We start from the raw sequence: 22,134 nt of genomic DNA, 5'->3' as shown, positions 1-22,134 counted from the left end.
ATTTTCTGGTGCCCATAGAAGGGCAAAGCGGCACCAGAAAAATGGCCGCCGGGAAGAAGCAAATTAAAGGGACAATGCTGGGATTTTCCGCCAAACGGGAGACCGCCGGGAAACAGTAAGAAAAAAGGGGTTTTCCCGGCGGATATGGGATACTTGGCAGCTATGCACGGGTGGCACTGTGGGTTAAACCACAGAGCCTAGGGCTTGCTGATCAGAAGGTCGGCGGTTCAAATCCCTGCGACAGGGCGAGCTCCCGTTGCTCGGTCCCAGTTCCTGCCAACCTAGCAGTTCGAAAGCACTTCAAAGTGCAAGTAGATAAATAGGAACCGCTCCGGCGGGAAGGTAAACGGCGTTTCCGTGTGCTGCTCTGGTTCGCCAGAAGCAGCTTTGTCATGCTGGCCACCTGACCTGGAAGCTGTACGCCGGCTCCCTCGGCCAATAACGCAAGATGAGCGCACAACCCCAGAGTCGGTCACGAGTGGACCTAATGGTCAGGGGTCCCTTTACCTTTATCTAGACATGTAGAATGGTAAGCCGGTTTTTAGCAATGATCTTGATTATTTTTTGAATGCTTTAAATAGTTGTTCTTAACTGATAATTTTTCTGTTGTCTTCTTTTTGTAAACTACTGTAAGGCTTTCCTCTTTTTTATAATCAAATGATATATACATTTAGCTAAATGAATAAATAAAATGTTCTAATCCTCTCCTGCCACCTTTCCAACTTCCAAAATCTCCTCATTTCCCTGCAAATGCTGAAGCATCACTGCATAACTTCATTTGGGCTCATCATTGTCTCACTTGCCATTCCTCCCCTGCCTGCCTCTGAGACACCCTTCAATGTCTCAGATGCGCTCTATGTGGGGCTACCTTTGAAGGTGACCCAGAAACTACAACTAATCCAGAAGGCGGCAGCTAGACTGGTGACTGGGATCGGCTGCCGAGACCACATAACACTGGTCTTGAAAGACCTACATTGGCTCCCAGCACGTTTCCGAGCACAATTCAACGTGTTGGTGCTGACCTTTAAAGCCCTAAACGGCCTCAGTCCAGTATACCTGAAGGAGCGTCTCCACCCCCATTGCTCAGCCCGGACACTGAGGTCCAGCGCAGAGGGCCTTCTGGTGGTTCCCTTACTGCAAGAAGTGAGGTTACAGGGAACCAGGCAGAGGGCCTTCTAGGTGGTGGCACCCGCCCTGTGGAACGCCCTCCCACCAGATGTCTAAAAGAACAATAATTACTAGACTTTTAGAAGACATCTGAAGGCAGCCCTGTTTAGGGAAGCTTTTGATTACTGTATTTTAATATTTTGTTGGAAGCCACCCAGAGTGGCTGGGGAAACCCAGCCAGATGGGCAGGGTATAAATAATAAATTATTATTATTAGGGTCAGGTTTAAGGTGCTGGTTTTGACCTTTAAAGCCCTATGCAGCCTAGGACCCTCGTACCTACAGGACCGCTTCTCCTGGTATGCCCCGCGGAGGACCTTAAGGTCCACAAATAACAACACTTTGGACGTCCCGAGCCCCAAGGAGATTAGATTGGCCTCAACCAAGGCCAGGGCCTTTTCAGTGCTGGCCCCATCCTGGTAGAAAGCCCTAACGCAGGATATCAGGGCCCTGCGGGATTTGACATCTTTCCGCAGGGCCTGCAAGACAGAGCTGATCCGCCTGGCCTTTGGGCTGGACTCAATCTAACCCCCCCTTATTTTTTTTTTGTTTTCTTGATGGAACCCCTTATATGGGATTTGTATATAAATTTTCCCTCAGCTCTTTTTGCTGGCCCATGTAGGACCAGCATGGATAGTTGGCCCCGGTGAATATTTGACATTTCACCCCTTATGGCTTTGATAGGCTACCACTAAAACGAAGCCACATTTTAAACTGTATTTTAATCAACTGTATTTTTAAAAATGTTTTTACTGTATTTATATTCAGTGTTAGCCGCCCTGAGCCCGGTCTTGGCCGAGGAGGGCAGGGTATAATAATAATAATAATAATAATAATAATAATAATAATAATAATAATAATTATTATTATTATTATTATTATTATTATTATTAAGTCTCCAATTGGCATTTTCCCCTTTACTTTCTTTGTTGCTTGCTCCTGAGTACTTTGAGTGCATTTTGGGTTGTTTTTCGGGGGAGTGGTGTGTCATGCCACTAGGTAGCCGTTGCCTGGATAGCTTAGTTGGTTAGAATATGGTGCGGATAATGCCAAGGCTGCAAGTTCGATTCCCCATGTGGGATGGCTGCTGCCTGTTCCTGCATTGCAGGGGCTAGACTAGAGATGGAGATTTTGGGCAAATTTGGAAACCATCGCTTTTCTTTGACTTTTCTGGAAGTTCAGTCAGCTTCTAGCACTTACCAGCTAGGTTTTCTGTTCCAAAATTAATTCAGTTATGACAAATCATTTCATTTTTATAATGAATAGAACATTTGACTGTTATAATGGTAGTCTGAGCCACCTGCCTGAACTGTACTAGCACTGCTCTGCCAGTGTAATTTAAGGTACCTTGCCTGACCGAAATATAGCATGTGTATGTGAGGGACTATTATCTACCTGTGTGAATTTGTGAAAAGTAAATACAATCAAACACACTTATTAAAACAACATTTACGCCCCCAACACTCAAAATCCATATAAAATTTTGTGTGCAATCTTTACGACCATAAGAATAAAAGACTGGCATCTATAATACTGTTCCCCTTGAATCGATTGCTTCTGAAAACAATGTTTTTCGTTGATTAACTGCCTCACTTTTAACTGATTAAAGTAACAATTACAATAACTTGCTGCAGGTGACATTTTGAGGATATTTAATGAAGATAATAGTTACTCTCAAATGAATAACCCAGACAAACGAGCTCATGTTTGGACAATCTCCTTGCTGAACCTCCTCCTCCTTCCACCTCCCTCCCACTGTGGTACTTTTCACCAGGCGGAACTGGAATTAAAATCAGATGGAACCTGATTAAGAAATCCAGAATTTTATTCAGTAATAAATGGATTCAAGATTCATGCTGTTAATCAATAGATGTAAAGCTTTCAGCCATGAAATAATGTCCTGGAGCTTTGGGAAGGCCCTGCCTTCCCTCAGTTCCTCTGTAACAATAAAAATAACTGGCTCAATTTAATCAAATTTAAAGAGCACACCTGCATGCCTTCATCTGCCCAGCTACAACAAAACATGTCTCCCCTGTATTGGTCTCTACAACCACAGCAGGCGCTGTAACTCCAACAGTTTGACTCCTCTTCCATTATATCCCATTGAGACTGATGGATGCCAACCTCAAAGAACTAAATAGGTATTGTAAGGGGGAGGGCTTATAGGGAACAGCCCCCCCTCATCAGGTCGAGTTCTTCGCAGAGCAGCAAGTCCAGTAGTGGATCAGATTACAGGAATCAGGAAGTAGAGAGGGAGGAGAGAGGCTCTGACAGCATGCAAGAGCCTCAACACCGAGTAGAGAAGGAAGCAGATGGGGAGGAAATGACGGGATTAGCCACTGGAGAGCAGTCAGAAGGACGGCCCTTCCCCCTGACGCCTGGATTGAGGTGCACGGCACCCTGTAGAGCGAGAGGGAGGAGCTTTGGGGTTCTCAAGCTGTTACGTTGGGCACGAAACAGAAAGAAGCCATTGCGAGGTTCTGACTCGGACTGAGCAGGCATGTTTTCCAGACTCTTTGCACTGTAAATAATATGCACAATAAAGACAAGCAGGTGTGGAGCGTTGTTACTCAAGAGTAGCCGTATATGTTGGCATAAAAAGGTGTTCAAGGTGTTTTGAAAGTTAGTCCTGAAGCTGGCTGCCTAACCTCTGCTAGAAGGATGTTCCATAGCATGGGACCAGAGACACTAAATGCCCGGCTTCTAGTTTGAAGCCAGTGAAGCTTCTGAAACATGGGGGACAACTAGTGTTCCTCTGGATGACTGTGGATGTTTGCAAGTGATAGTATTGATGTCATCTCTTCATTCAAAGGAGCAGGGTCAGCCCACTCATGAGGTAAGGTGAGATGACCGCCTCAGGCGGCAGGATCCATGGGGGCAGCAGATTCCAATGTAGATCTCTATCCCCACCTGTTCCTGATGTAGATCTTCACTCACTTAGCAGAAGCAGGGGAAGGTGAGGGAGATGGGAGCAGAGTGCTATAACTAGTGAAAAATCTGTCGTCATTGCAGCTACTCTTCTAAGTATTAGTTCATCTTCCCAATATACTTTATAAATTATAGTCTGGAGGTAGGATTGGACTCTCAAACAGTCCCCAGTTTTCCAGGGGGTTGGGGGTTAATCAATGGCTCCTAGCCATTATAGAATACAATTATAAAAAGGAGATGGTACTCTAACAACATCCACAAAATGTACACACAGTTGTACCTTGGATCCCAAACGCCCTGTGATTGTGAGTCGAAAGTTTTGGCTCCCAAACACTGCAACCCGGAAGTGAATGTTCCGGTTTGCAAACGTTCTTTGGAACCCAAACGTCCAACGTGACTTCTGTGGCTTCTGATTGGCTGCAGGAGCAGGGAAATGTCAGAGGTTTAAATCCCCACGACGGGGTGAGCTCCCATTGCTGTGTCTCTGCTCCTGCCAACCTAGCAGTTTGAAAGAATACCAGTGCAAGTAGATAAATAGGTACTGCTGCAGCAGGAAGGTAAATGGCATTTCCGTGCACACTGACCCTCATCACTGTGTCCCATTGTGCCAGAAGTGGTTTAGTCCTGCTGGCCACATGGCCTGGAAAGCTGTCTGCAGACAAAGGCCAGCTCCCTCAGCCTGAAGTGAGATAAGCACCACATGCCATAGTCTCCTTTGACTGGACTTAACCATCCAGGAGTTCTTTACCTTTACCTAATAGCAATAGTAGTAGGGTTAAATCAGTGGTGCAGATATCTGTATTTTCTGACTGCACTGTCACTCAGGAGGGCTGGAGAATCAATACTCAGTGGCACCAGTGTACATAATTAAAGGGGCAGCCCGCCTCCCCCTTCAAGGACTCCAGTGGTTCACTTTAAAACTGATGCATTAGAGCAGGGATCAGCAAACTTTTTCAGCAGGGGGCCGGTCCACTGTCCCTCAGACCTTGTGGGGGGCTGCACTATATTTTTTTGGGGGGGGAAATTAAGGAATTCCTATGCCCCACAAATAACCCAGAGATGCATTTTAAATAAAAGCACACATTCTACTCATGTAAAAACACCAGGCAGCCCCCACAAATATCCCAGAGATGCATTTTAAATAAAAGGACACATTCTACTCATGTCAAAACACGCTGATTCCTGGACCGTCCATGGGCCGGATTTAGAAGGCGATTGGGCCGGATCCGGCCCCCAGGCCTTAGGTTGTCTACGCCTGTATTAAAGCAATGAGGAAGCACTACCAGGCGGAAGGTTCTTCCTTCTTCCTTGGGCTTCCTATTTGCCTATGCAAATCCCTTCACATTGCCTCTGCCCTCTTTCCTTCTTTTCACTCTTTACTGAGATAGGAATTCATTTGAAGATTAATCCTTCAGCAATAGCGAAGGAGCAGAACTTCTTTTACTAAAGGTGGGATTTAGTACTATGCAGGAGGCCTCCTTGTCACTTAGGCATCACTTAAGCTGTCAAAACAGTGCTTATCCCTGTTTCACAATTGTGTAGGTTTAAAGCCACCCACGGCTCACATTTCTCCCCTCTGGCCTTTGCTGGGAAATGATGTTTATTTTAGGGAGGAATCATGCAACCAGTAATCTTTTGTGATTCCTTCCGCTAGAGACATTAAGTATTTGAAGCATCTTACTAACTTGAGTTAAGTGCATATGTGTGTGCACACACACAAGCTCTAAATGACTCCTTTTTGCTCATATTAAAAAAGCACCTCTTGATTTTTTTTTTAAAAGAAAACATAACTTCCATTGTAAACAGAATGAAATTTACATTCACAAGCAATTGAGGAGTCTTTCTTCTCCATTCTGAAAAGGAGGGAAGTCGATGTCAAAGCTCATTCCCTACCTTCTTTTGGAGATATTATCTGTGTTTGTGTGTGTGAGTGTGTGTGTGTGTGTGTCCAAGAGATGAGCTTGCTAGATCAATGTAAGGCTTTTTGCGAGTCAGCAGGTGAGCACCTCTTTTGCATTAGTGTGTTTAGATAGTAGTGATCTAAGCAGTAACAAGGAGACCACACAAAACCTTAGATCCATATATTCAACGATCAATTCTACATTTGAATTTCGGATTCTAGGGTCTTATTAGAATTCTGCCAACAGACAAAAAAAAGAGAGCATGTTTCATTGAAAAACTTTGCTAAACCTGAACTGCTAGATAGCTCAACCATGGATCTCAGAGAATTCCAATGGAAAAGGAACTTGCTGGTGTTTGTTTATTTGTCTCCTGCCCCAAATGAAAATCAATCCAGAAAATGGAATTGGTATTTGCTATTGTGTTCAGTCCACAAATAATGCATAATGGCACACAGTTGTTGGCATCTGTCCTTAGGAGACCATGGAGGATTGTGCTTTTGCAGGTGAAGTCCAACCATTGCAGAATTACAGCGACACAATGACATCACAGATCCTTTATATACAAAACCAAGGACAGCTGCCTCAGCCACTTAGATTCAATGACTGTGGGTAAATGAGGCCAACATAACATCGCACTGTTATTTTATAGATGCACTCAGAGTAGGACTAAAATAAGTGTGTGTGTGTGTGTGTGTGTGTGTGTGTGTCTGTCTGTCTGTCTGTCTGTCTGTCTGTCTGTCTGTCTGTCTGTCTGTCTGTCTGTCGCTGTGTGCAGGGGCACAACTAATCAAGAGAGGAGCAATGAAAGCTCAACATAAATTGCAGTTCCATTCAGCCATTGAATTAGGCAGGCAGTGTTTTCCAACCAGTCTCATAAATGCAGGGCTGTAAAATTAAGGAGCAGGATCTAATTTTATTGGAGGGGAATTGAAATTAGACATAAAACTGGAAAACACCAGAGGGAATCGCTGCCTCTTAGGAGGCTAGACCCCCCACCTGCCCCAATAAGCATAAATCTTTGCCTCTTTCTCCATTTATTTTACTGTCTTGACCAGCAGAATATGGCCTGGCCTGGTAGCTGCTAATTGCTGTGGGACAGGGGCCAACTTCCAGGGATCTGCCAGTGGAAGGGTAAGGGGGCAAAGCCAAAGAACAGGGGCTGGAGGAAAGCATGCTCCAGGATCTGAAGCCTGGGAAGGATCAGCCTGATCCGATCAGGATACTTGGAAGGAGATCTAGAAGGGGAGGGGACTGCAACAGGCAGCTGCCTTGTGGGAAATGAAGTGTTAAGCCCTGGATGACTAAAGCACATGCCATTCCTGCCCTTTCACTAAGGACTATTCTAACACCATGTGCCTCATCCCAACAGCTTTTTATTTCATAACGAAGGTCCCCGTCGCCTAACTTGCTCCATCACCAGAGCTGCCACCAGGCCAAGGGAGAGTGCTTGACCTGATGTCTCCTGTACTGTAGCTCCATCCAGGTAATGACCAAGAAAGGTACCGTGACTCATCAGCGCAGCCAATCGAAGCTTCTTCTTCTCTCACAATCACTCGTAGCTGAGCAAGATTGTCTTCCATAAACACGGTTTTAAAATTGAGTCCGCAAGTGACCGTGGAGACAAATTCTGAATTAACACGTCCTTCCACAGTCCCCACAGTGGGGATATAGGTTTCCAGGTGGGAGTTGATCATGGTGACGGTTTGCCAAACGTGCCTTCCTCTTAGCATGTTTCTCCCTTTCGTCCTCAGTTCGAGTGTCTTCAAAATCATGACACATTTGGTAAAGGCTGTTCTCCAATTGGAGCGCTTGCAGGCCAGTGTTTCCCAGTTGTCAGTGTTTATACTACATTTTTAAAGATTTGCCTTGAGAGAGTCTTTGAACCTCTTTTGTTGACCACCAGCATTACACTTTCCATTTTTAAATTCGGAATAAAGTAGTTGCTTTTGGAGACAATAATCAGGCGACATGACCAGTCCAAGCAGCAGGGGTGTGGCTGGTTGGCTGGTGATATATAACTATGACTCCAGGCTTTGTTCCTTAGTCTGAGCATCTCATACTTCTTGGAGAGCCACTGAACAGATTCTCTTCTCCTCTCCCCTTCTCTTCTCCCTCTCTCCTTCCTCATCTGCCTGCTTTGACCACCAGTCTATCTAGGACCACATTCATCTAGCTCTCCCCCTTTGAATCCCTGCCTTTCTGCTACAGGACCTGCCCACTTGCCCTTCCTTGCTTCCTTTTGATCACACCTGGATGAAGTAGCTAGAGCAGAGCTTTCCAAGCGTTTCATGTTGGCGGCACACTTTTTAGACATGCATCATTTCGCAACACAGTAATTCGGTTTTACTAGTAAACCGAAGGTTAAACTCACCCACACCTCCTCTCCGCCCAGCAATAATACTGGGAACTGTAGTTTATCCCTCACAGGGCCCTTTAAAAACTACAGTTCCCAGGATTCTCTTTTTCTTGGGGAAGGGGGAGAATTTTGCTTTCAATGTATGTTGTATGTGCAGCCTCATATTCTAAACCGCAGACAGCTGTGTGACTCACTGGGTGACCTTGGACAGTCACTATAGCTCAATTGGTTAGTTGCGTATCCCTGCATTGCAGGAGGTTGGACTAGATGATCCTAATGGTTCCATCCAACTCTACAATTCTATGACTCTTCTACTTCAGCCTAACCTACCTCACAATGCTGTTGTGCGGATAAAACAGGGTATGGGGAGAAAGCCATGTATACTGACTTAAAAGCTCCTAGGAGGAAAGGTGGGTTACAAGTGCAAGAAAATGAAGTGCAAGATATAAGGACAGTGCATGCTTAGTTAGAGTGGTATCTAGTTCCTAAATCTCTTTATGTTGGGGTTCATCCAGAAAACCCCAGATTATTAATATTTATATGCCTCCCTTCTGACTGCGCAAAACAGCAAACATTAAAAACTTCCATATACAGGGCTGTCTTCAGATGTCTTCTAAAAGTGGTCCCTCGACTTACGAATTTAATCTGTTCCGAACGGACCTTCGAAAGTAAAAAAAAAATCGTAAGTAGAAGCCAATGGGAACAACAACCAAAAACCGTAAGTCGAAAAAATCCTATCTAAACCACATCCAAAATGGTGGACGGAGCTCCGTTAGTAACTCAAAACATCCGTACGTCGAGTTATTCGTAAGTCGAGGGACCGCTGTAGTGGTTTATTTCCTTGACATTTAATGGGAGGGTGTTCCACAGGGCGGGTGCGACTATGGAGAAGGCCCTCTGCCTGGTTCCCTGTAACCTTACTTCTCGCAATGAGGGAACTGTCAAATCATGCATGATTTTATAATATTATATTCTGGGCCCTCCTCTCCTAACTCCAACTCCTTCACCCCAGACTACTGTCTTCTCTGACAGCTGTATCCTTCAGGGCTCCTAGTCTGTACAAGGAAAGAGAGGCGCCTGTTCCTATCCAAAGAGATTTCCTTCTGTTCCGCTAACACGAGGCTCTGAAGCACTTGTCGCCAACAGAAGGACGCTCTTTCAAGGGCCTGTTTTACAGGCTGAACATGAGCCGGGTCTTGTAGGAACCTCCCTGAAACTTTGAAGTACATAAACGAGGACCACCAAGGAAGGGAGAGGCAGAATCAGACGTGGGCTGCATTAGAGTCATTCCTCTGCTGCGAGCGGCAGTCTGTTTAGTTATCTGATGGGAAAGAAGGCCTCTTGGGCAAAGAACTGGGCTAGGTCACTGCCAGGCATACCCTCTGTTTCCACTCAAACGCCCAAATTACGCACTCAGAAAAAGCTAAATTCTACAACCAGTATACATTAGGCAGATTTTCTCATGGGGAAGCGTTATGTAGGGCACTCAAGCACAGGCCCCAGCCGCTGGTAAATTTATTCAGTCATCCCTCTGAACAGATGCATGGCCCACTTGTTTGTAAGCCTACCTTCACAATCAATATGGGGCAGTGACTTGATGGTTTGTTTTTTTAAAATGCAAATTAAAGCTGGGATGCTCTGGCAAAATTATCTGTGCTCCCACAACACAGAGGCAGACCTGGGCATAAGGCTTGGAGCAGGGGGTGCTAACTTGAATATTGGTGGGGGCCACGTAAGCCCCACCCCACATAATCAATCGCAAGATGTGGCACATGCACACCATTTGAATGGCAACGCAAATTAACTTTTTTGGAGGGCAGTTGAAGGGACATCGGCCCCTAGGAGTCAGCTCCTATGGCTTGGAAAATGCGCAGTGGTAACACTTTTGGCTATGCCATGAAACTACAATTGCACAGTGCTGGCTTGGAAACCGGCATCCTGAGATTCTTGACTTCCTTTAACAAACCAACAGTCCTGATCCTACCCCATAGGGTTTCCAGAAATGTGCTAGGGGGGGTGGGAACAGGCATCATCTCAATGTCTGAAGCTGCATTGTATTACATCAGACTATTCTCCCATCAAGACCAGCATGATCTACTCCAGGCATAGGCAACCTTGGCTCTCCAGATGTTTTGGAACTACAACTCCCATAATCCCTAGCTAACAGGGCCAGTGGTCAGGGATCATGTGAATTGTAGTTCCAAAACATCTGGAGAGCCAAGGTTGCCTATGCCTGATCTACTCTGACTGGCAGTAGCTTTCCTTAATCTCAGGAAGACTCTCCCCCCGCCCAGCCCTGCTGGAGATTGAACCTGGGGCTGTCTTGTGTGCACAGCATATTTTATGTCATTGAGCATATCTTCTGTCAATTGACTCCTGGGATTCTAATCTGTCTCCTGAGAGATTGCAAAGAAGTTTTAGGACTCTGCACCCCCCCTGCACCACCATGGGAAAAAGCAAAGACGGGGAACTTTATAGCAGGCTGTATCCCCCAGGATCGTCGAGAAACCATTTTTAAACAGATGTGGGAAATCACGGCTCATTTCTCCCTGTGAGGAGGGAAACAGTGGAGGCAACATCTGAGTCGGAGGCCTACTCGTGACCCTTCCCTGCCCCATCTCCTCCTGGAATCCCACAGAATCTCAGCCTTGAAGGATCGCCCTTGTTTCCCTGGCTTCAGAGCTACTGCAACACAGCTTAATTTTGCCACTCTGCCATTAACCCACGAAACTCCCTCCTATTCCCCCCCCCTTTAAGGTTGACAAGGAGCCATAAATCATCAACTCCATCTTGCCCACATTAGAGAAGGGCGGCCGGGGGGTGGGGAGAGAATGGAGTCTGTCCCTGTCTCAGCTGAGTTCTCATTGCATACAGAGGCATCTTCATTCAGTGCTGAATATCCACTTCTCCTTCAGAGAAAGAAAGATTTGAGAAAAGGAAAGAGGAAGCTGATCTGCAGCTCTTTCTCCCTTGTGCCTTAGAAGATGGGGCATCCCCATGGCTGCCCATGACCAAGGCTTGCAGGGCAACCCCACAGTTTTATCCTTAAAGGGTCATTTCCCTCTTCCACACCACTGCATCCCAGTCAGCAACCGGTTCATCCAATCGCACCCGATTAAAGCAATTGAACCTGACTCAATGGACGGCTGGGTGCCATGCTATTTTAAAAGCGATTTGGTTCCTGAGCCTTTTCTATCCTGTTAAATGAAGAATCAAATTAACCAGGGACAGAACAGTGGCAGGCATCTGTGTATACCACTTGCATTCTACATCCTTCCACAGGTGCAGCACCTGTGGGTTAGCACATAAGTGCATGTATGCAGAGAATAAATTTATACACACAGCTATCAACTTGCAGAGTGTGTATAAATTCATTCCACTTTCAATGCCGTCTGTGCCTGCAAAATTTTGGGGGCAATGGCACGACTTCATCCCCTCTTGTGACAAATTGAAGCACTTTTAAAATGTTTATTCCTACCCGGCTGGCAAAGAGTTAACCCACCTCCAGCCTGACTGACATAGAATTCTGATGGGGGCGGGACTGTGCCCGGTTCAAAAGGAGGGAGTGTTGGTTTGGTCAGTTAGGAGGGAGAGGGAGGAGGGTGTGGTGTCTTGTATGAAGAAAGTGGAGAGGCTAGGAAAACTTAAAGTTAAATGTTTGACTGAGTTTTTTCTTGTACAACTGGAACAAGGCAAATAAATACATGACACGTTAAAGAAACACTTATGCTTTTAAAACAATAAAACTTCATCTCTGTTTTGCCAAAAAGGTTCGTCCTTATTTGTCCAGTGAGGTACCAGGACTCACAGCCGTGGTGGCTCAAGAGAGGGCAAAACTCACCTCAGGCAGGGAGGTGGCAGTTTGTGTCCTGGAGTTACACGGAGGAGGCTTTGTAGGGTAACCTGAGGCGCCAAGAAGTTGCCAGAGTGAAAAGGGCAAACTTTTACAGTGGGGAATCCAACTGAGGGAGACCCTTTACTGTAGGCAAGAGGTTATTCCGTGGGACAGCCTAGAGTTTCTTAAGGTACCAGGCCACGTACGCTGGGAGGCTCTCCTTACTAAGAAACCCACTAGTAAAAGGGGTTTATTTTTGAGGCGGCAGGAGAAGAGGGTGGATGTTTTCCCCTCTGGATTCCTGTGTCGCAGTGATAGTAAGAGAGAGTGGGACACCTGGTCGTCACACCTCTCCTGTAGCTTCCTGCTGAAATCCTGTACTTTTTTTATATACCACAAATGTTCTGGTTTATTTTCTCACACCATAGCCCCTCCAGACAGCAATAGTGTGGTAGCATTGGGAAGAATTCCAGAAGCAACTAAAGAAGAATAAATTTGCCAGTAATCCAGTATCGTTGGGTCAAGAATTTGGCCACATTCACACCATACATTTAAAGCTCTATAAGCAGACATGACTCCCCTGGGAAGTGTAGTTTGTTAAGGGTGCTGAGAATTGTTAGGTAAAGGTAAAGGGACCCCTGACCATTAGGTCCAGTCGTGACCGACTCTGGGGTTGCGGCGCTCATCTCACGTTATTGGCCGAGGGAGCTGGCGTACAGCTTCCAGGTCATGTGGCCAGCATGGCAAAGCCTCTTCTGGCGAACCAGAGCAGCACACGGAAACGCCGTTTACCTTCCTGCTGGAGGTAATTTATCTACTATTTACCTATTTATCTACTTGCACTTTGACATGCTTTCAAACTGCTAGGTTGGCAGGAGCTGGGAGTGAGCAATGGGAGCTCACCCCGTCGCAGGGATTCGAACCGCCAACCTTCTGATCGGCAAGCCATAGGCTCTGTGGTTTAACCCACAGCGCCACCTGAGTCCCATGAAGAGAATAATAAATTTGCCAGTAATCCAGTACCGTTGGGTCAATAATTTGGCCACATTCACACCATACATTTAAAGTTCTATAAGCAGACATGACTCCCCACCCCCAAGAAGTGGGAAGTGTAGTTTGTTAAGGGTGCTGAGAATTGTTAGGACACCCTTATTTCTCTCCCAGAACTACAATTTCCAGAGCAGTTTAACAAGCGATCCCTCTCTACAGGGAACAATGGGAATTGTAGTCCTGGGGGGAGTATGAGGGAGGCTGCCAACAAGGTGTAGCCCCCGAAACAAACTACAGGTCCCATAATGATTTGGAGGAAGTCATGACTGTTTAAAGTGGTATCATAGGGCTTTAGATATAGTGTGTGAATTTGGCTGTATTTGCAGAATGCACTCACAATAATACATTAGTCTAGAGGGGCCAGGAATGTATCAGGAAAACACATGTAGGAAGACATGCACGTACACTATTATTCATTTTCAGAAGGTTGCAGATATCGGGTGGTAAGTAGAAGGGAACGGGCAAGTAAAACTCTATTGTTCCACTTTGGTTATGGTATGAAGAGCCCTATATACTTTGCACAAGAGACAAAATGAAAGGCAAGGAAATCTGAATTCTGCATCAAAATGTATGTACTCTGAAATTATGAGAATCAATTCAGTGTAGGTTTGTTCACAATAAGAAGTCCCTTGAACGCAAGCCAGCTTCCATGATATGGCTTTGCTTCCCTCTTCTCCCACCACCTGCCCTTGCCAGAAAGGTGTGTGCCGGCTCTATCTTTAGGTGCAGTGAAGTGGCTTCCTCGGGTCACTGATTCTGAGAGTTACAAAAGAGGAGCAAACGATTAGTTGTTTAATCGATTGCACTTTTTGGCTGCCAGGCATGAGATGAGGGGTTTGTGGGATTTTCTGTCTCCGGTCTCAACCATTGCTGTCTTGACAATTTGTACAAATTGGAATGCCACAGGGTGGGTGCTCGGCTCCGTGGGCAGCCTTCCAAAGCAACTTACATTCAGCTTTGGCACAGATGAGGCAGGCAGTGGTGCAGTTAAAGAAATTCAGGATCCCAGCAACAGCCACGCTGATGTCAGTGTTGCTGGGATGGAGGTTCAAAGTCGTGAATCTCTGGAACTGGAGCTTGAGAAATTCCTCGGGGGCAACCTTGAAATGGGGGACCTGAAATGGGGAGAGAAAGGAACATGTGTATATAAATCATTTGGGGAATACGCACAACGGTGGAGGCTGGTGCATTGGGGTGAATGGGGCCTCATCCTGCCACCTCCCTGGCTGCCTTTTTCTTATACTTACAGCTAGTCATAAAAAGATCAATAGCTAACAGGACCAGTGGTCAGGAATGATGGGAATTGTAGTCTCAAAACATATGGAGGGCCGAGTTTGCCTATGCCTGCTGTATAACCATGATTTGGCCACCCACCTGGCTACCCAGTCCAGGGGGCGGCACTGTCTGTTGGGCTCCTCCTTTTTTTTTTTTTAAGTAATTTTTATTTGCAGGGTTTTTTTTAAATACAGTTCAAAATGAATAAGGAAAAATTAAAAGGAAAAAATAAAGAAAACAAAAGCACAGCCAAACAAGGACACAACATAAGACACCTAAGGACTTTCCTCCCTCTCCTTCTCTCGTGACCTTTCTTTTCCCTCTCTTCTGCTTATTCTAAGTTACCAACTTCTATTAATTTTCTCTTACTTCCTCTTATACTGCTGAATTTGTTCAAGTCCTGCTAATCTGTTCACTTGTTTATACGGATTTTTAAAATACTCTACAAACATTTTCCAATCCTTTTTTATATTTTTGATTGTCTTGTTCTCTTATCTTACTAATCAGACCTGCTAGCTTTGCATATTACAACAACTTAAAGTGCCGTTCCTCTTTGGTCGGTACTACTTCTGTTTTCCATTTTTGTGGAAGAAGTCCACAAAATATATATTTCTGTTGTTACTATTGCCAGAAGGAAAGCTTCTGGTTTCCCGGGAGATGTTCTCTTAAGGTTTTTTTTTTCTGGGGGGGGGGGGTTCATTATAGATCATTTCCTAGAATTTCTTAATTACTTTACACAACCAGGTCCTCCTCCTCCTTAGTCCCAGTGTTTCCCCTTGCAGAACTCAGCTGGGAGGAGGTTGGGAACACAACTAGAATTAGTTGGCTCTGCCTGCCATTGGCTCTGGCTCTGCCTACTGTTACCCGCCTTGCCTTCCCAACAGGCCCCAGCCAAGACTGATTTAAATCACTTCACTTCCCCAGACATAAATTACATACGTTTTCTCAACTGCCCACCTTTAGATAAGCGTGTAGACAAGGCATAATGTGTTGGAGTGGTTGATCTAAAAATTGCAGGACTTCCTCATTGCAGGATTTTCTGTGATTGGTTGCAAAACTCTCAGAACTGCACCCCCATTATCAGTCTCTAAGAATGATTAAATGCAATGCAGCCAGTCATTTGAGTCTGCACTCCTGTTGCATTTGTAGAAACAAATCTGCTACCATGAGACACTTTCTCCAGAGGGACCACAGCCATGAGTCCTAATAATAGCTCATTTGCCATTAATAAATCAAAGTAGAGAAAGGGGAGTTTGGCAGCCTCCCAGGGAAACTCAGTGACACCAGGCTCTGAGCAAGGGGAACTGAGCGGTTTCTTCAAAGCATTACTTCCTATACTCATCTTGGGGACCTGATGTCAGGGGACCACCTCAGGTAGGGAAGATCCAAGAGGATGATATGGTTCAGAGCGCTTGTGAGATGCAAGGGGAAAACAGAGAAATGTGCTTCTCTCTCTCTCTCTCTCTCTCTCTCTCTCTCTCTCTCTCTCTCTCTCTCTCTCTCTCTCTCTCTCTTGCAAAGCAAATGATTTGGAAGAAGCATAAAACGAGGCAAAGGGAAACATCTGGTTATGCCACATTAGGGGAAATGTCAAGTCCTCTTTGCTTCCATTACCAGGGCTTCCGGAAGCTATTGCCCCGTGCCTGCAATCACATACCTCTTGGGGGAAGGCTGTTAACCAGCTGCGGTGGCTGCTTTATTGGAGGCATAAGCAGTTTGGTCGGTAATAGAAAAGTTAAAGAGCAATAAGCTGCTATCCGCCTCGATTTCACTCCACGGCCCTTAGCCCGGGGTTGATTAAGAGGGAGAAAGGCAGGCTGTGTGCCTCCAGGCAGCTTCTCTTAACTAAAGCAGATGGGGCGCCCACAGGATGAGGATGGGCTTGTTGATCATTCAGCAGTGCCAGATGGAATCCGAGCCTCACAGCCCAACACCGTCTACTGGATGGAGGGATTGGTATGGAGGGAAAGACTCGGGATCAAACTCTTGGCTCAGCTGGGGAACCTTGGATGACCTTGGGCTGTTCTTTCTACACATCTCTCTGCTTCAGCTTTGAACCTTTACGGCAACTCTCCTCTCTTCTGCTTTGTTGATATATGAGTGTAGGACATTGCTTTACACTTGGGCCATCTGCTTCAGTATTGTCTACACAGACTATCAGAAGCTCTCCAGGGTTTCCGGCAGTACCTAGAAATGCCAAGGATTGAACCTGGAGTCTTCTGCATGCAGAACAGATGCTCTGCGGCCGAGCTTTAGCCCTCTCCCTATGGATATGGAACATTAATAGGTGCCGCTCTTGTTCCAGAAATATTTCTGCAAGGTGTGCAGTCCACAATATGTGTGTGTTACACAAGCAGAGAAAGGGAAAAGAAATTGTAAACAGGTCAACTGGTCATCAAATGTAAAATGTACATTCTGCAAAAATTCTGCTGAAGCTTGGGTATATATATATATATATATATATATATATATATATAAACCAAGCAGAGTGGTCATTCATAGCAGCAGTTTTGTGTGAAATCCACAATCAACCTAGATTTGCTCTGCTATTTAACACTTATATATACATGGATGGGGAAACCTTGTCGCTATTCAACCCAAACAGGTGCAACCCATCTTCTTGATAGGAAGTTTGTTTTTGTATTTTTAAGTGGGATGAAGCCCTGCATCCCCTACCCATGTGCAAATATGTCAATTTCTTGAGATTCTCTCTCTCCCGCCCCCCAATAATGCACAGCAGAAAAATGCAGGGCAACAACGCTATTGGGGAGCAGTCAAACCAATAATTTTCAGCTGGGTGTCGGCATAGCTGCCAAGTTATCCCTTTTTTTAAAGGGATTTTCCCTTATGCTGAATAGGCTTCCTCGCGAGAAAAGGGAAAACTTGGCAGCTGTGGGTGTCGGACAGGTTTGCTGCCTTCCCACCTTAACCCTCTTCCACTCCTGACTCCTTGAGGCCATTCTGCCTCCATCTCAGGTAGGGGCCTTTCCCAGCTTCAGCACATTGCGACACACTGTCTCCTGCCAGGCATCTCTGGGTCCTAGAACCTGAACTATTCTGCTCATTCCTCTTTGACGCATCCCTGCCCTCTGCCCCGCACTGGGAGAGAATTCTCTGGCACTAGAAGCAGGGATCTTTCCCTGTGAAATGCTGCCCTCCACTTATGGAAGAAAGTCTCCAGCCATGCAACCTTGTGGCTGGCGCAGGTCAGTAGGGCACCACCCCAGGGATGAATCATTTTGTGTGTGGGATCAGGGGCACAGAAACATGGTGCCCAAACTCCCCAATCTGAGCTGCACCTAGATATACCCACTTTACTTTGACAGAAATGGTGTGGGCATGTCCACACTTTTGCTTGACCTGCATTTTGATTGTATTGTGTATCAATTAATTCCCATGGGTCAAAGAGCTTTTATTGTCGCTCCGCAGTTGTGCCTTGCAATACTCCAATCTCACCTGCTGAATTGGATCTCACAAGATGTGCGGAAATTCTGAGGAGGGATTTTGCTTCAAGTCAGGGTGTAAGATCAGATTTTTGCAAGGCATGGCTGTGGAAAAAGGAGAAAAGCTCTCGGGCCTGGGGGAATTAATTGGTACACAATACAATCAAAATATGTGGCAAGGGAAAGTGGATGAGCCCTGATCATGCTTGAAGAAATGAAAAATGGCCAAGATCAATGGACTGAGATGAAGTAAATGAGGATGAATATAAAGAGGAGTTCCTAATGGCAGCGTTTTGACACTGAAGAATGTTCTCAATCTGAACTGGGGCAAGCCAGCAAACACACAGTGTGCAACAGAAATAGATACAGGCAGAGAAAGAAGAGACAAAGCACTGGTGAGTGAGCAGCAGGGATGGCCCTTTTCTAGCATTTTGGCAACAGGTGGGAGGGCAGCCAAGTGACAATGGGGAATGCAGGTTGTCTGGGCGGAACAGGCTGCCCACAGTGGTTGTTCAGAGCAGCAGAATCATCACACCAGCCTTTGAATGAGAAGCATCTCCATGATTTATCTAATGTCACCTGCGGAGGATTATTTGGGCTATTTTGCTATATGGTACCGCAGAAGTTCTACGTGGAAAGGGAATGGCTTTGTTCTCAGCTCTGTTGGGTTAAAGTATATCTACAGTAATCTGGGACGCAGTTGAGGGGAGGGGAAAGCTGTCCTAAGCTGCCAGAAGCTCAGCATCCAGAGAAAGGGAAGTTGGAAGGGGATCATGACATTGTCACAGTGTGTCAAGGGGGGCATTGCCCCAGGACCAGAGCACAATCGGGGGGGGGGGGGGGAACCAGGTGCTCCCGCAGAGATTCCCATCATGCCTTGCCTGGCTCCAGCAGAGCACCCTCTGCACCTACCCCTGCCCAGTGCGTGAGCACCCACCCACCAGCGTGGGCAGTGGGAGTTTGGCAAACACGCTCCACCCTGCCGGCTGCCCCGGGTTCCAGCAAAACACGCTATGCCCTTGTATGTCTCTGCTCAGAGACAAAAGTGCACCCACTACAGTTGCCAACAAGGGAGTGTTTCTTGCCCTTCTAAGCTTTCGTTTCATGGTGTTTCCTCAAAACCAACTATCCATAGATGCATATAATTTACCAGGGATTATAAACTGCCAGGTATGTAGCAGAGCATAATCATAAGAAATACACATATAATGAAACAGAGAAGGAACAAAGCACTACAGTTTTGAAGACTTCAGAGATGCTATCAAAGATTTCAGCAAAGACACAAAGAAAACCATTAAACATTTAAACCTTAATGTATTTCTAATTCCAACACCTTTTTTAAAAAAAACCAACTCTCTCACTCAAATAAATTGCTATGAAACCTTTCACATCAACCATTTAGGAAGCATTGAGGATATTTGCCCCTCTGTCCTATCAAAGTCTAGATTTTTTTTCTTTTCAAATGGCCTTCTTGAGAGAGACGGCAAATTGACGTAATCCCATGGTCTCAATGGAACTGAAAATCAGCTTCCTTTGCAGTGGGTGCCAAATTCTTTCAAAGCTCCAAGCTACAGACTGATCTCACAAGTTCTGACCTTCTGAAAGTCCCTTTATTGAACCAAAGATATGGCAGATTCTGCAAATTTGCTGCTGTGCTGTTGGAAATGGATTAGGAAACATGGTTCTGGGTCATCAGACCATTGGACCTTCTAACCCAGAAGTGCCAACTCGGGCCCCAGGAAGTGACTCTCCAAAGTTCTTAGCTACTACCTGAGACCCTTTAACTGAAGGTGTCAGAGACTGAACCAGGAAAGTACACTGCCACTAACCAATGTTCCATCTCAAAATTTGCTCTGTGGGACATGATTGGTGCAACGTTTCAAGAACAGAGAACTATATGACCTCCAAATATGGTTGACAACTGTCATTTCTTCCCTTGCTTCTTTATAGGCCCATTATAATGAGAGACATTTTTCTAGTCTCTAATAAGGGCACCAAAAGGTGATACAGGTGCAGATGCTTCTGGGTAAGGATAACATGGAGCATAGGTAGAAGCATGGGCAGCCAACCCATGAGGAAAGGTGAGGTGGCTTCCTCAGGTGGCAAGGTCCATAGGGGCAGTAGATCCAGATGTATATATTTATCCCTGCACCCTTTTTCCTGGTGCAGATCTTTCTTCCCTGATGTGTGTGGGTGCCATTTTGTGGTTCACCTCTGGTGCCAACATGTCTTGGGCTGACCCTGGTGAAAGGAAACCTAGGATGTTTTTTTGAAAATAGACACTGAAGCAGATATGAATTTTAACAAAGTGACTTGAAAGAAAATTTCCCAGTAAGCAGAACATGTTTTCTGGTCACCCTCGTGAAGGTGGGATGCAGGCTTTGTGTTAGCCCACCCCCCACCCACGCTGCCCACCTATTCCTTTCCAAATACAGCTCAAAGTGTTTTTAATCCAGGCATCCCCAAACTGCGGCCCTCCAGATGTTTTGGCCTACAACTCCCATGATCCCTAGCTAACAGGTCCAGTGGTTGGGGAAGATGGGAATTGTAGTCCAAAACATCTGCAGGGCCGAAGTTTGGGGGTGCCTGTTTTAATCTATAAAGCCCTGAACACCCAAAGGACGACTTTCATTCACATACCCCTGCCTGAGAATAGAGATCTTCCACAAGGCACCCACCTTGCTGTCCTCTCAGGTATTTGTAGGGTTGCCAAACATGGCAGCACCTTTTCTGTATTGACCCCTGGGCTTCTGGCACTCCCACCCCCAGGAAATTTGTATGACCCCCTCACTGCTTTTAAAGGTTTTTTTATTTAAAAAACCAGGCTTTTGAGCTCTCCTAGGTATTTTGGATGCCATGCTGCTATCATTTTATATGGGCTCTTTTTAATTTATTCAGTTCTGATTGTCTTAGGGAGGAAGGGTGAGACAAAAATGATTTTATTTAATTATTGGTATTTATGGCACCGTACATCCCATCCATTTATAAAGAACATGGCTTCCCTCAAAGAATCCTGGGAACTGTAACTCTGTGGGATTAAACTACATTCCCCAAGATTCTCTGGGGGATACCATGGTCTGGGCACAACCACAATAAAAGACAGCAACTTGTTTTATAGATGCACGGAAGCCAGAAAATGAATTCTGTGGCCATGTTTTGTACTTTTTACATCTACACTGCACTTCCTGGAGGCTAGTCAGAACTGCATTCAATACACAACTTTAAAACTTTGGAGAAAGGCTGGGCTACAGAAAGATCTCACACTTCCTGACTCATGCAACTTGAAGGCAGCGAATTACTGCAATTTATTTGCGAATGCCTCCTATTGACTTGTTGACTTTCCATCACTGCCAAAGCCTTGTGGCGAGGGACACGTTTCAGAGTCCACTAAATGGCAGAGAGATGCGACTAGGAGTTAAGCGGCTGAATTATGAGAGCTCCGTTTTGTTCCCTGGGAATGGGGATTGGTCAGCACAGGAAGCATGGGGCTTATCCGACATTAAATCAGGTGCACCGGTTGGAAACCTACCATGAGGATTTTGTATTAGATGTAAGACTCCAAAAAAGAAGAAGAATGGAGTACTGAGGATGGAAGGAGGGGGAGGTGTAGTCTAACATGATTGCCAGGAGATCAGACATGGATTTTTTCCCTGTCATGCACTGGTGCTCAGCTTTTTGTGAACTTTTCCACCAGTGACAAAAAAAACCCCTACCCTCCCCTTCAAGGCCATCTTTGGACAATCACGTCAAAAAGGGGGGTGAATATGTGTTAATCTGCAAAGCCAATTTGGAGTGAAGAATCAGAATGGGTCAGTTCTGCCTAGTACAGTGGTACCTCGGGTTAAGAACTTAATTTGTTCTGGAGATCCGTTCTTAACCTGAAACTGTTCTTAACCTGAAGCACCACTTTAGCTAATGGGGCCTCCTGCTGTTGCCGCGCCGCTGCCACACAATTTCTGTTCCCATCCTGAAGCATAGTTCTTAACCAGAGGTACTATTTCTGAGTTAGCGGAGTCTGTAACCTGAAGCATCTGTAACCTGAAGCATCTGTAACCCAAGGTACCACTGTACTGTGCAAATTGACTGGCAGTGGCTTTCCAAGTTTTCAGGCAGAGAGGTCCCCCCCTCCCTCCCTGGCTACCTGACCCTTCAGAGCAGCGTCCTTCTACCTTGGGTCCCC

The 22,134-nt window shown here is 45.7% G+C and overlaps 1 protein-coding gene across 1 annotated transcript in view; it reads right to left on the bottom strand.

Moving 5' to 3' along the window:
• Positions 1 to 22,134, bottom strand: part of GRIK4 (glutamate ionotropic receptor kainate type subunit 4) — a 449,450-nt gene that overhangs the window by 129,616 nt on the left and 297,700 nt on the right. Inside the window, exon 5 of the mRNA XM_035139827.3 lies at positions 14,186 to 14,351. Coding sequence (XP_034995718.1) covers positions 14,186 to 14,351 — 166 coding nt within the window. The remainder of the gene's footprint in view (positions 1 to 14,185; positions 14,352 to 22,134) is intronic.

Source organism: Zootoca vivipara, chromosome 14, assembly GCF_965207765.1.
Source record: "Zootoca vivipara chromosome 14, rZooViv2.hap1.1, whole genome shotgun sequence".
In the NCBI taxonomy this organism is placed as follows: Eukaryota; Metazoa; Chordata; class Lepidosauria; order Squamata; family Lacertidae; genus Zootoca; species Zootoca vivipara.
The sequence above is the reverse complement of the archived record's forward strand: the minus strand, read 5'-3'. Positions and strand labels throughout refer to the sequence as shown.